Raw genomic sequence first — 11,205 nt, 5'->3', positions numbered from 1 at the left:
GGCCGGGCCGGGCAGGCGCTCAGCGGGCGCGCATCCGCTCCGCGGCCGGGCGGGGACCGGGGCCGCGGCCGCCCCGACGGCGGACGGCGAACGGCGGGCGGGGCTCGGGGTCGGCCGCACGGGGCGCGCTTGCCTGCGGTTTCCCAGCACCTGCTGGGCTCGGGCGGCGTGGACGCGGCAGGGGCTCCTTCGGGAGCTGGGGGCTGGCGGCCAATCTGTCTGTGGTGGCCGAGCCGTCAGTCGGCTGCTGCCGAGGCCCGCTTAGCTGCAGGGGCGGCGGGCGAGCTCCGGTCTGCGCTCGGGACGACGCAAATCCGACGGCGCCTCTCCAGCTGGAGCTGCGGTCTGCGCCGCGCGCCCGCCTCCGCCGCCCGTGGGCCCCGCGTGCCGCCGTCGGGCCCCGCCCCCTCCGCTCCCGACCAATGGGGGCTCGGGGCGGGGCCAAGGCCGCCGGACCGAAGCCAGGGGGAAGGGGCGGTGGGGCGCGGGTGGTGCAGCAGGTGGTGGTGACGCCGACATGCTGTCCGCTCTTCGGTGGTGGGCGGGTCCGGCGAGGGGTCCCCTGTCCAGCTGCCGGGTCGTCGGGGTCGTGCTGGGTTCCCCTCCCAGCCGGCACCGTCGGGCGGGCGGGGGGCCTCGGCCTGGGGACACGAGGGTAGCGGGGCAGTCGGGAGAAATGAGGGCCCTGTGCTCCCGCAGGGCGTGTCCTCCAGCACTCTCGACCGGGCGGGATCCGGGGCCTGCGTCCCACCATTGGAGTGACCCCGCAGTCCCGCCTTAGTGCGCGGAATGTCGCTCCACGAGACACGAAGAAAAGCCTCAGTAGGGTCTAGAGGTAGAGAGGCCCCGAGGTGCCACTCGTGCCCGGAGAGTGAGACGCGTTCCTTTGCCATCAGCCTCCATCGCAGTTCCTCGCTGGCCACCCGGCTCCTTGCCCGCTGTCCCTTTGCACGCGCTATTGGAGGCTTCTTTCGCGACACCTGCTCAGTCTCTGCTCCCAGCGTGCGTGCCACCCACCTGGTTCCCGCGTGCTCCTGGCTAGCGCCCCAGGCGAGACCCCCCATTCCCCCATGTTCCGGCGACCGCACTGTCACCGCCAGCTCTCGCTGTGTGCCCTGGGGACCCCTCAGTGCTGATCCCGCCTCCCGCAGGAGGGAGACGCGCATCCGCCTCCAACTGCGCCAGGGAGCTCTGGGGCCCTTCCAGAGCGCCCGGGAGCCGCCCTTTACGCGTCTTAATTGTCGCGGCTTTCAGAGGCTTGCAAGAGAAAGAAGACTCTACACGGAAACTCGTTATTGACTCAGCCCCCTTCTGCACACTCGGCTCCTCCTGGGCGCCCTCTCACTACATTGATTCATCTATGGCTAAGGCGGTGAGCTGGGAGGAAGTGACACCTAGACTGAGCTCGGAAGGCTGGAAGGAATCGGCCTGGGATGACAGGAAAGGGCAGAGGGAGAGCTGGAGAGCAGTTTCCAGGCAGAGGAAACAGCTGGTGTCGAGGCCACAGGACTCCAGGGAGCATAATGCAGGTACCACTTAGCACTTACCATGTGCCAGGCAAGGTCTGCGTCACTTCTTGAATGCTTGCACATATAGAGTAGATGCCGTTTCAACCCCCTCTTTTAACAGATGAGGAAACTGAGGCACATGGAAGTTAAGGGACTTCCCCTGCAGGTGAGCTGTTCAGTGGAGCCTGGAAAGCCTGGGAAACAAATGGCCAGGGTGAGGGTGAGGCTTGAGTGGCTGGCAAGATACGGACCCAAAGGACCTTGCAGGGAGACTAGATGAGGACTCCGGACAACAGATGGTTATGGTGGCCCCAGTGTGGATTCAATACGAAACTTCAAAAGAAACAAGAAGTCCACCGAACTTTAAAGATTCCCATCATCACTTCAAACTTTTAAAAAAATCAAGACTTTTCTCTCACATTCTAAATCGAACCAATCATTTGTTGGTGCTTTAAGCCCATGCCTAGTCTGCCTTTTTTTCCAACGGGTAAATTTCCGCACTGCTTATAAGCCCCATAAGGATGCGGCAGCTTCACCACTGAAAGTGCCCAAGGCAGAGTCCGCTGCAGAGGGGAACATGGATTGCAGGGATGAAGATTAGAGTCAGGGCCCACAGATGGAGGCAAGTACAGTAATGGGGTGGGCAATGACCATGATCCTTTCCGGTGACGGGGTAGAGGGCAGAGGAGAAGCTGTTTAGCAGGCTGCATCCCCAGGGCTTGGTGAGTGCATACTGGGGCAGGGGCAGGGTCAAGGGGGTATCCCTGTGTCAGGCTAGTTCAGGGTCTCTGAATCTCCTGTCCTCCTCACTGTCCTTCTCTGGCCAGCCCTCTGCACTCCCCTTTGAGTTCACACCACATCCTCCGGGTCCTCAGATCTAGCCTGGAGTCCTCAGGTAGTGTATTGTGCAACACTGGGCTTCCAGCTAGACTGTAAGCAGCCCAGGGCTGGGCGGATTCTTATAACAGGAATCACTGATCTCAATTAAGGATGAGCAGAGATAGCTGTGTTCTTTAAACAACAGGCCTCAAATTCCCATAAACCTAAACATCAGGTTTCAGTCATTCCAAATGGTGTCTCCCTGAAATTCAGTTCAGCGGCAACCACTGTGGGCTGCTCTGTGCTCTGCCCTGAGCCAGAGATGAAGCTGACGGTTCCCTGCCTCCAAGGGCCCCCCACAACAGCGGCGACAGTCTGATGAATATACAGTCTTAAGGGGAGGCAGAAGGAAGGCTGTGCTCCCACCGAGGGCCCGGTAAAGTGCCCGGATGGGCAGAGGACAAGGAGCTGGGAAGTGGGGGTGGGGATGTGAGTGGAATCCTGGAACTCCGGCCCTGGAAGGGAACTGAGGGGGGGAAGATTTCTTGAGAGATAGTGTCAAACAAGGGCTTTCCCAGCCGCCTGGTAACGCTGTGACCTTGGGCAGGTTACTGAACCTCTCAGGCTGTTTCTCATCTGTGAATGGGGGTCATAGTAGCTGGCTTGTACACGGAGCACTTAGCACAGGCCTATCACAGTCAATAATGGCCAGCTGTTGTTACTGCATCGTTGAAAACCCCAGGGACTCGTGTAGCGCTACCCAGCAGACACCAAATTTGTATCACGTGTTTAGCACCTGTATCCCAGAACTGTTAATTTTTTCTGGCACCCTTACATTCTCTACATGGCCTTGCATATGGGTGTTTGTTAAATGGAAATGCACTTTGTATAGATTCCACTACTAGGTGACCTTTGTTGCACAGGCTGAGAGAAATCAGAATTACTTGGTAAAAACAACAACAAATGATTACAGTCCAGAATCTGAAAAGGATGGAGGTCAAGTGTTTTAAATATGCTTCCACTGCCAGGAGGCCTAGAGGGGAAGTAAATTTGGGTGAAAACACTATCCTACACAGTTCTGGCAGCTTGAAGATACTTAATTCCAGGGGAACAGATAAGCACTTCCTTCAGAATCCATTAGGATGGATTGTTTTTAATCCAGATATCTGGCCTCAAACAGCTTTGGCAAACACCTATGCATCTCACCAAATTCCTGATCACATGAGGAGTATGGCCTAATGGTCAGAAACACTGGTAGCCTGAGTTTGAACCCTTTACCTACCTCTTGTCTTCTTTACTTCTTAGCCTAATTCCTTCTGTTAGAATTAATATTTGGCTGTTCTAATTATTATAAAGCCAAATAGGGGCTGGAGGAAATAGAAATGCGAGACTTGAGTAGGGAATCAAGGATTTGATTCAAGGTCCATTTTTTGCCATTTATTAATTCTGTGATCTCAGGCAAATAACCCTCTTTCCCACCCCGGTGTCTCCATCTGCAAAAGAAAGGAGCTAGATTTGGTGACCAATTTGGCATCCACTTCTGAAATTCTGTCATTTAACCAGATATCTCAGCATACTGTGGGAAATCAGCCCCATCCTCTCAAACCCAGGATCTCTTGGTTGATTTCTACTACAGAAGTTTTCTTCCATATTGCTATTTGTGTAATCACCTAAGTGGAGCAGATACCCTACAGATTTACATTAACAATAGTCTGATTATTTCTTTGTTGCTTTGTTAAAATTAACAAGGATGAAATAAACAGGAAAAAAAAATCTGTTAATGAGCTCCTTAATTTATCCACCAAGATGTTTTGATCTGAATAATGCATTTAAGTATCTAAAACACAATCATACCCAGAGTAACATGTTATGTATAATAGTTGAGAAGAAAATCAGGAAATACAAATTTGTTACTGCAAGCAATTTTAATACAAAAGTGTGTCTTGTTTTTAAACAGTTCATTGGTAGAGCTTCAGTTTCTGCCTCAATTAAAACCAATTGAGATAATTACACAGCAACATGGTCGGAGCTGAAGAGGAACAGCAGCTAAAAAACGGGAGCCCCAGACAGCCCCTCTTCATGGTCACTTGGTCAGTTGACTTTATTACGCACAAAAAAAGACGGAAGCAAACGGGACTTGATAACAAGTGTGCTGGTGAACTCCTTTAAAGGACGAGCAAATGTTTGTCTTATGTCCACATTTTCAGAATAAGCTCGTGGAATTCATTCCTCAGTTTGTGGGAAGTTGATCGACCATTTAAATAAATAGGAAAAATGCAGATAAACAAATCTGTAATTCACAGTGCCACCAAGGAGTGTCCCCTTGCCAAGGGCCTGGGTCCTGGTGAGCACAGGAGTTATTGGTGGCTGGGTTGAATAGAAAGTTACAAACCAGGACTCTTAAAAACCCCAATGTTCTGACATCTTCGGAACAGTCACATTTACCCCTGAATTCTAGCAGCTATTGTCCTTTAAACACCCAGTACTGAAACAGGATTCAGAGTATTGCGATGAACTCCTTCTGCTGATCATGTGCAAACATTACCTAGAGGAGATTCCCTCTCCTCAGCTAAAATCACACAGCATTAAAAACATTGGAAAAAGCAATTAGAAGTGCCCTCCCCTCAGTTCTTGCTAATTGAGGTGTCTGTGATTTACAAAAAAAAGAGTTCCTTAAACACTGCAGGATTCTTATTATTTTTTTAATATAATTTATCTTGCTGAGACAGCAAGTCAAGTTTATAAAGAAGATGCATTTAGGAATAATCCTAAAAGATAAAGCAGGTTTACAACCCTGCACCGCGCAGAAACCCTATTTAGAGGCATTTTTTTTTTTTTTAATACACATTCTCATCTTGACCTTTTCACTTGTTTTTCTCAAATATTTCATTTCTGGGCCCCATCCATTACAGGGTTACCAGGAGGTGAATTTTATCTACATAAATATTCACATGAAAATAGTAACTTACAAAAAGAAAAAAAATAAGGCAGCTTCATAACACAATTATTCTTTTACACTTTTAACAATATAACTTCTCCTGTTCAGAATAAATATACACCCAATGTACGGAGCAGGCTTCAAAGTGGATAGAGGCTTGGGGGTGCTTGTACAGTGTTATCGCTTGGGACCCGGAGTCCTGGGGGAGGCAGTGGTGGTCTTCTTAGACATGGTCGGGATTTTGGAAGGCTTGTTTAGCCCTCTTCTGGAGCTGCCCTGGCCTCCTGCAGCACTGCTCTCCGAAGTATCTGAACAAGCAGACTGTGTCTCTAAAAGGTCAAAGTCAGAGGCATCGCTTCCTCGCCGGCTACTGGCCCGACTCCCGGCCCGACTCCCGGCCCGACTCCCAGGGCGACTGGCTGATTTTTTAGGGTCTGGAATTTGAGAATAAAGCAGCAGACTTAATAGAGACAACATGGGGGGTGGTGAGGACAAGCGACCAGAGGCTAGGGCTCTGATGTAAATACCACCAGATATGCTGTGTGATGTTGGGCAGATCAGAGCCTTTCTGGACCCCATCTTTTCATCTACACAGCAGCCAGTGAAACCTTTTCGGGCTTTGTGATTCTGCTTGAGAAGCTTGCCTCCTAAGGATTAGACAGCAGCTTCTCTCAGCACAGTGACCTCGTGTGCTGACCACAGAGTAGTGCCGAGTGGGGCTGCTCAGTCACCTGGGCATAGAGGAGAGCCTGCTAGCAGGGGTGGGGGGTCGGGCAGGCAAACAGAAAGCCAGAAATGAGGCCAATTCCTGGACTTGCATGGGGAATATCAACAGGTGAACAGATGCGATCTTTCCCTGATGTTCTCTGCTTGCCAGTGGCTATAATAAATGCAGAATGTTGGAAAAATTACTAGCCAACTGCCAGCCCCAACACTGGGTGGCCTTCTGAGGAAAAGCCCACTTCAGGAGGTCCCTCCTGCCTTTTAGATTCTCTCAAATACAGTCATTTCTGGTCAAGAACAGGGGCCTGGCTTTAGCTGTGGACACATCTGCTCTCAGAAGGCATGGCTGCAGGCAGCTACAGTGGCAGGAGGGAAAGGAAAGAGCAGCAGAAAATCTGCAGGTCTCTCTTTGGACATCACATCTGTGTGCTGCTCTCATTATCTGCTTTCCTTGGGGAAGAGTGAAGCACCACCCAGAGGCTGCTGTCCCCCAGTTCTTAGCCTGGCCACTCCCCTTCCCCTTTCACCCCAGTGCACGTGGATGGGGGCAGGCACTTACCTGCTCGATTCGTTCTGGCACCTGTGGAGGCTGGGGAAGAACTATTGCTGGTATCACCAGCGAGGGATGTGCGGCTAGAGTGAAGGGCTGGGGTTGGTCGTTTCAGCTTGCTCCCTGTTGATGGAATAACCTTAAAAAAATTTTTCAACAAGTTCTACTTACTAGGTGAAATTTTTGAAATTCAATCTGAAAAGGTCTATTTAAGCCTCCTTACACCTAACTGATTGAAAAGCAAATTAAAAGTCCAGGAAAACAAAGATTTTTGAAAGTGTCCTAGGTCATATAGTTTGAGGATTCCACCCCAGAAAAGGTCTTATGTTCCAATTCAAAATTTCATAATGTCTTCTATATTTCTACTAGAAAGTTACTGACAAATTTCCACCAGAAATGGCCAAAAAAAATCCAAATAATCCTGAGTGTCGAAGTGTTGGGGCTAGAAATTTCAAACATGCGTTCTAGCTCTAAATATTTCATATGAAGATGCCAATATCAATCCAACTTCTCTCACTGGATGGGTGCAGGAACTTCAGTCAAACCAAGATCTTTCAGTCCATTTCCCTCACTGGAAAAACTGCAGATAAGCACACTCTTTCTTTTTCAATCCACTGAGCCACCATGGTCTCCTCACTGTTCCTCCCACCCTGTTTCTGTGTGGCTCACTCCCTTGTTTCTTTTGGGCGGCTTGGCTGAATGACCCATCAGAGAGGTCTTGCCTTACTACTAGAGTGACACTCTAACTTTCTGTTTTCTTCCTCTGCTTTATTTTCTGGCATATCACTTATTACCACCTAACATACAATAGATATCCTTGTTTGTGGTTTGTCTCGCCTGTATTAAAGTGTAAGCTCCATGAAAGCAGGGACTTTGTTCACTGTCACATCCTCAGCACCTAAAACAGTGTCTGGCACAGAAGAGGGGCTCAATAAAAACTTGCCGAATGAATAAATCATGTGTAGAAGCACTTCCTAATGGAAAAAGAGCTGGACAGATACACGTTATTACTACTGCTACCAGCAGGAGAAAACATTTCCCATTTGAGTGTTTTGTTTTGTTTTTTTTTTAAGACAGTAGTAGACTTAATTTGGAAGTCCTCATTAAGAATTTTTAAGTCTGTTTTAAATATCACTCATACCATAACACTATTCTAATTTTTCTTTGAAATAAATTGTGTAAACTGTTTTCCAGGACCTTTAAGATGTTCATACAAATGGAAGAATAAAGCAACCTGTTTTCACTGTGTTTCTCATATTTAATTTAGGGAAAAAAAGCAAAAGCGACAGAAAGTGATTAACAGTCAAGCGCAAATGCTCCTGGCCCACACAGGAGGAGGAGCACCAGTTTCAGAAGCTACTGCTCGTGAGCATGCCGCTGGCGAGACCGCAGCCCTGGAGGCCCTGGGCTGGAGTCCACGTCGGGATGTGGCCTGTAGAAAATACCCACAGGTAAGGAAAGATGAAACCTCGAAATGAGCAAAAGGTAAAGCCTTAAGATGAAACAAAAAGGCTGATCTATTAGAATCCTGTGAGCATTTTGTACTTCATAAATACATTTAAAATTTTAGAACTTTTGAGACTTTCATGAAACTGGAGCCATTAAGGAAGAAGGAAAGCAAGATAAGCAGGTAGAGTCCTGGGGTTTTGGTGGCAGGAGGTCCCCAGATCATGTTCTAAACCAGACAGATTTCTGAACTGGAGCTTTAGCTCAGAGCGGATGAATCCCAAAGCAGCAGCCCATTCACAGGCACTGGCTTCTTACATCTCCCGCCTTCGCCTTCTGGGGCTGAAGCTTTGCATGACTGAAGGCAATGCTATCTTTTGAGGCACAAGGAACCAGTATTTCCCAGCAGGAGCTAGAATGCAAATTTTCCCGCTATCAGACAAGCCACTAGCCCATGTTTTGTTTCTGAAACACTGCTCTTCCACAAATGCTTTGGGCATTTTAATGACTGCACTCAAACATGCTTAACTGCCAGCATGTGTATTCAAATCAAGGCTTCAGACACCGAAGTGACTAGGCCACTAGTCACACATCCGCGTGACTTAAATTCAGAAGTTAAAATCTGAGCCTTGGAGCAGTGTTCGCTGATGCGGTGTTTGGCTGAAGAAGGCAGCACCCGCCCCTCACACCAGTTTGGCAGTATCAACCACCCTGAGGACGTGGCTCAGGGCAGGGGACGCCAGCCACTCTTCTGTTCTAGCAAAGATAGAACACTGCTGAACATGCACCGTAGTTGAATTTCAAGTGTTCATAACTCGTCTGTGTATCTGAGGTTTGGAGACTCCGAGAGGCCCGAGTTTTATAAATAATATCCATCAACATATCACCAGGAATGACAATTGTTCATCACCCTGGAAAAACATCATTCTAAACACTGGCAGCAAGTTGTTAATCCAGTTTTAGGCATCTCTTGTTTATCTCCAATTTTGGTGAATCCGAGTTAGAAACCCCTGAAAAGCACTTGACTAGATGAATCGGCTGTGAGAGCAAGCACCACACAGATGGAAAAGAGCATGGACTTGTGTCAGGAAGAGGAGCCGATCCAGTTCTTGGCATTAGCGAGGGCCTCGTCGTGACCGTGTCCTTAGTCAGCAAAACCATACTCTACCTCGGGGCTGGGCAGCTGGAGGTCAGGATAATGGCTGTCCCTGACAGGGGTGCCAGCTTTACTGTTTACCAACCAGGGTTTGTCATAACAGCGAGGGAACTGAAGTGGAGTCTGCGAAACGGAAATCCAAAGGGAAGGATGGGAACAATTGAAAATGGAACAGAAAGGAAGCAAATTGGGAACACAAAAAATAAATAGAAGACACTGAATTTTAAAGAAACAGAAAACAAAACAAAACGTGCATCAGTTTAACAGGATAAAAGGGACCAGGCAGAAAGGCAACAGCCATACTTTATAAGTAACCCATCAAAACAACCAAATTTATTCGCTGGCTTCAGCTGCACAGAGAGTGCCTGGATTTCCAAAATTAGTAATTCTGGATGGGAGATTATGTGGAAAGAAGTGTTTCTGACTTAACGATCTGAGTTCATATTTTAATAATGTCCTTCAAAGTAAAATCTTAAAGGTCCTGTTCTCTATTGTGGCCTGGAGAGACTGGTCTAGGTAGAGCTTGGTCAGTGTATCTTCATGTTCCTCTCCTGGCTGGAGGCGTTCAGAGGCTACACTTAACACCAAACTTCTGTAAATATGGGAACAGGGACAAAGGCCATAAGAGAGGTCAGTGTCAGTACATACCTTGGTACCACTGGCTGGGGTGGCTGGAGAAGACGGCATGGATGTACAGCTGTGGTTACTCTGACTAGCACTGGAGCTGGAGCGGGTGGGGGAGGCAGCCCGCGAAGATGGTTTGGACCTTCGACCCCGTGATCGGAAAGGGGTCATTCCCTGGGATGCCCCCTCAGGCAGGATGAATTTCTCTCTAAGCTCGATGTTAGTTCTACCTCGTGCTAAAAAGGAACAAACACACACATACAATGTCAGTTAATCTTAAAAAAAAAAAAAAATGTGTCTTTGACAGTCATACAGCTGCTTGACCCCATGATAACAGCTATTAAGTTATAGATTTAGTACTATCTGTGGATTCTTTTAAAATAAATTCATGATTTGTCAGTCTGTCATGATTCTTACCCATAGCAATGAAGTAATAAGCCTCATTGGTTTGCCATGATAAAGAATTTTATATAAGAGGTAGCATCTCATTCTGTGGTAATGATCTTGCCATGTCACTGTCCCCTGGGGTAAGCACACCGTAACGGGTCAAAGAAAGCGGATGCAGCAGTGCACAAACCTCTGACATTAGATCAAAACCCCTCTTTTCTCTCTCATAGTACATGTGTACTTTTTGCTCAGATTTTTGCAGGACAGTGGAGAAAAACAGATCATTGCAATCAACATTGTCCAGACTCTTATTTGAATTCAGTTGCTAACAATCCCCAGGGAAGCGGTCCAGGAACTCAGGATGGTAAAAAGACTGGGATAAAATCATTAAGAAGTAAACATGTGGGAGGAGAGAGAGAAAGATTGAGACCATGCACAAAACTTGCCAGTGAGAAATGTGAGATCAAAAACTGAAAGCGACAAGAAGCTTAAGGGACAATGGTGAGTGGCAGGAATGTCAGGTGGGAGGCGATCTGGAAACTGCTCTGAAGGCCAACAGGTGCTGTCCCATGGCTTTCTGGAGCTGTATAACCAGAACTTAAAATTTGGATTCAGTCAGAGGATTCCAAGGATGACCAATGTAAATGTTAAATGTGAAAGACACTGCTAATTTAAAAGAAATAATTCCTCTGGAATATGTCCTTAGATTATTTCTCACCAAAAGGGTTTATCCTGTAATAACTTCCTCCCTCCTTCATCTATCCTAAACTGCTCACTTTTTAGAATACGCTAGATAGATCTGAACAACAGGACCTCTGGTGAAACTTGGGAAAAGAACTGTTATAAACAAAATGTTTGTCATTCTTTTCTAGTAAGATTTTTCACTCTGGCCAGGAACCATGGGTTTAGCAGATTTGAGGTACCTGTGCCCACCCCCCTCTTCTGCCCAAACCTGCAGGTCTTCAAGGGAACTGAGGAATTTTGGTACAATGAGATTTTAAATCAGGTTTCATGGGTGTCCAAGCAGCGTAGTACCAAATTCCTAGATCAAATT

General features: G+C 47.9%; 1 protein-coding gene across 1 annotated transcript in view; it reads right to left on the bottom strand.

The window, feature by feature from the left end:
* Window positions 1–4,233: 4,233 nt before the first annotated feature.
* The window catches only part of LOC122226225 (microtubule-actin cross-linking factor 1-like), a 62,381-nt gene continuing 55,409 nt past the window's right edge, over window positions 4,234–11,205 (bottom strand). The window contains exons 41-44 of the mRNA XM_042949075.1: window positions 9,789–10,000; window positions 9,153–9,263; window positions 6,548–6,677; window positions 4,234–5,699 (exon numbers count right to left, since the gene is read on the bottom strand). Of these exons, the coding sequence (XP_042805009.1) occupies window positions 5,443–5,699; window positions 6,548–6,677; window positions 9,153–9,263; window positions 9,789–10,000 (710 nt within the window). The 3' untranslated portion in view covers window positions 4,234–5,442. The remainder of the gene's footprint in view (window positions 5,700–6,547; window positions 6,678–9,152; window positions 9,264–9,788; window positions 10,001–11,205) is intronic.

Source organism: Panthera leo, chromosome C1 (genome assembly GCF_018350215.1).
Source record: "Panthera leo isolate Ple1 chromosome C1, P.leo_Ple1_pat1.1, whole genome shotgun sequence".
NCBI classification, from domain to species: Eukaryota; Metazoa; Chordata; class Mammalia; order Carnivora; family Felidae; genus Panthera; species Panthera leo.
Note: the sequence above shows the minus strand (reverse complement) of the source record. Positions and strands in the feature narration are given on the sequence as shown.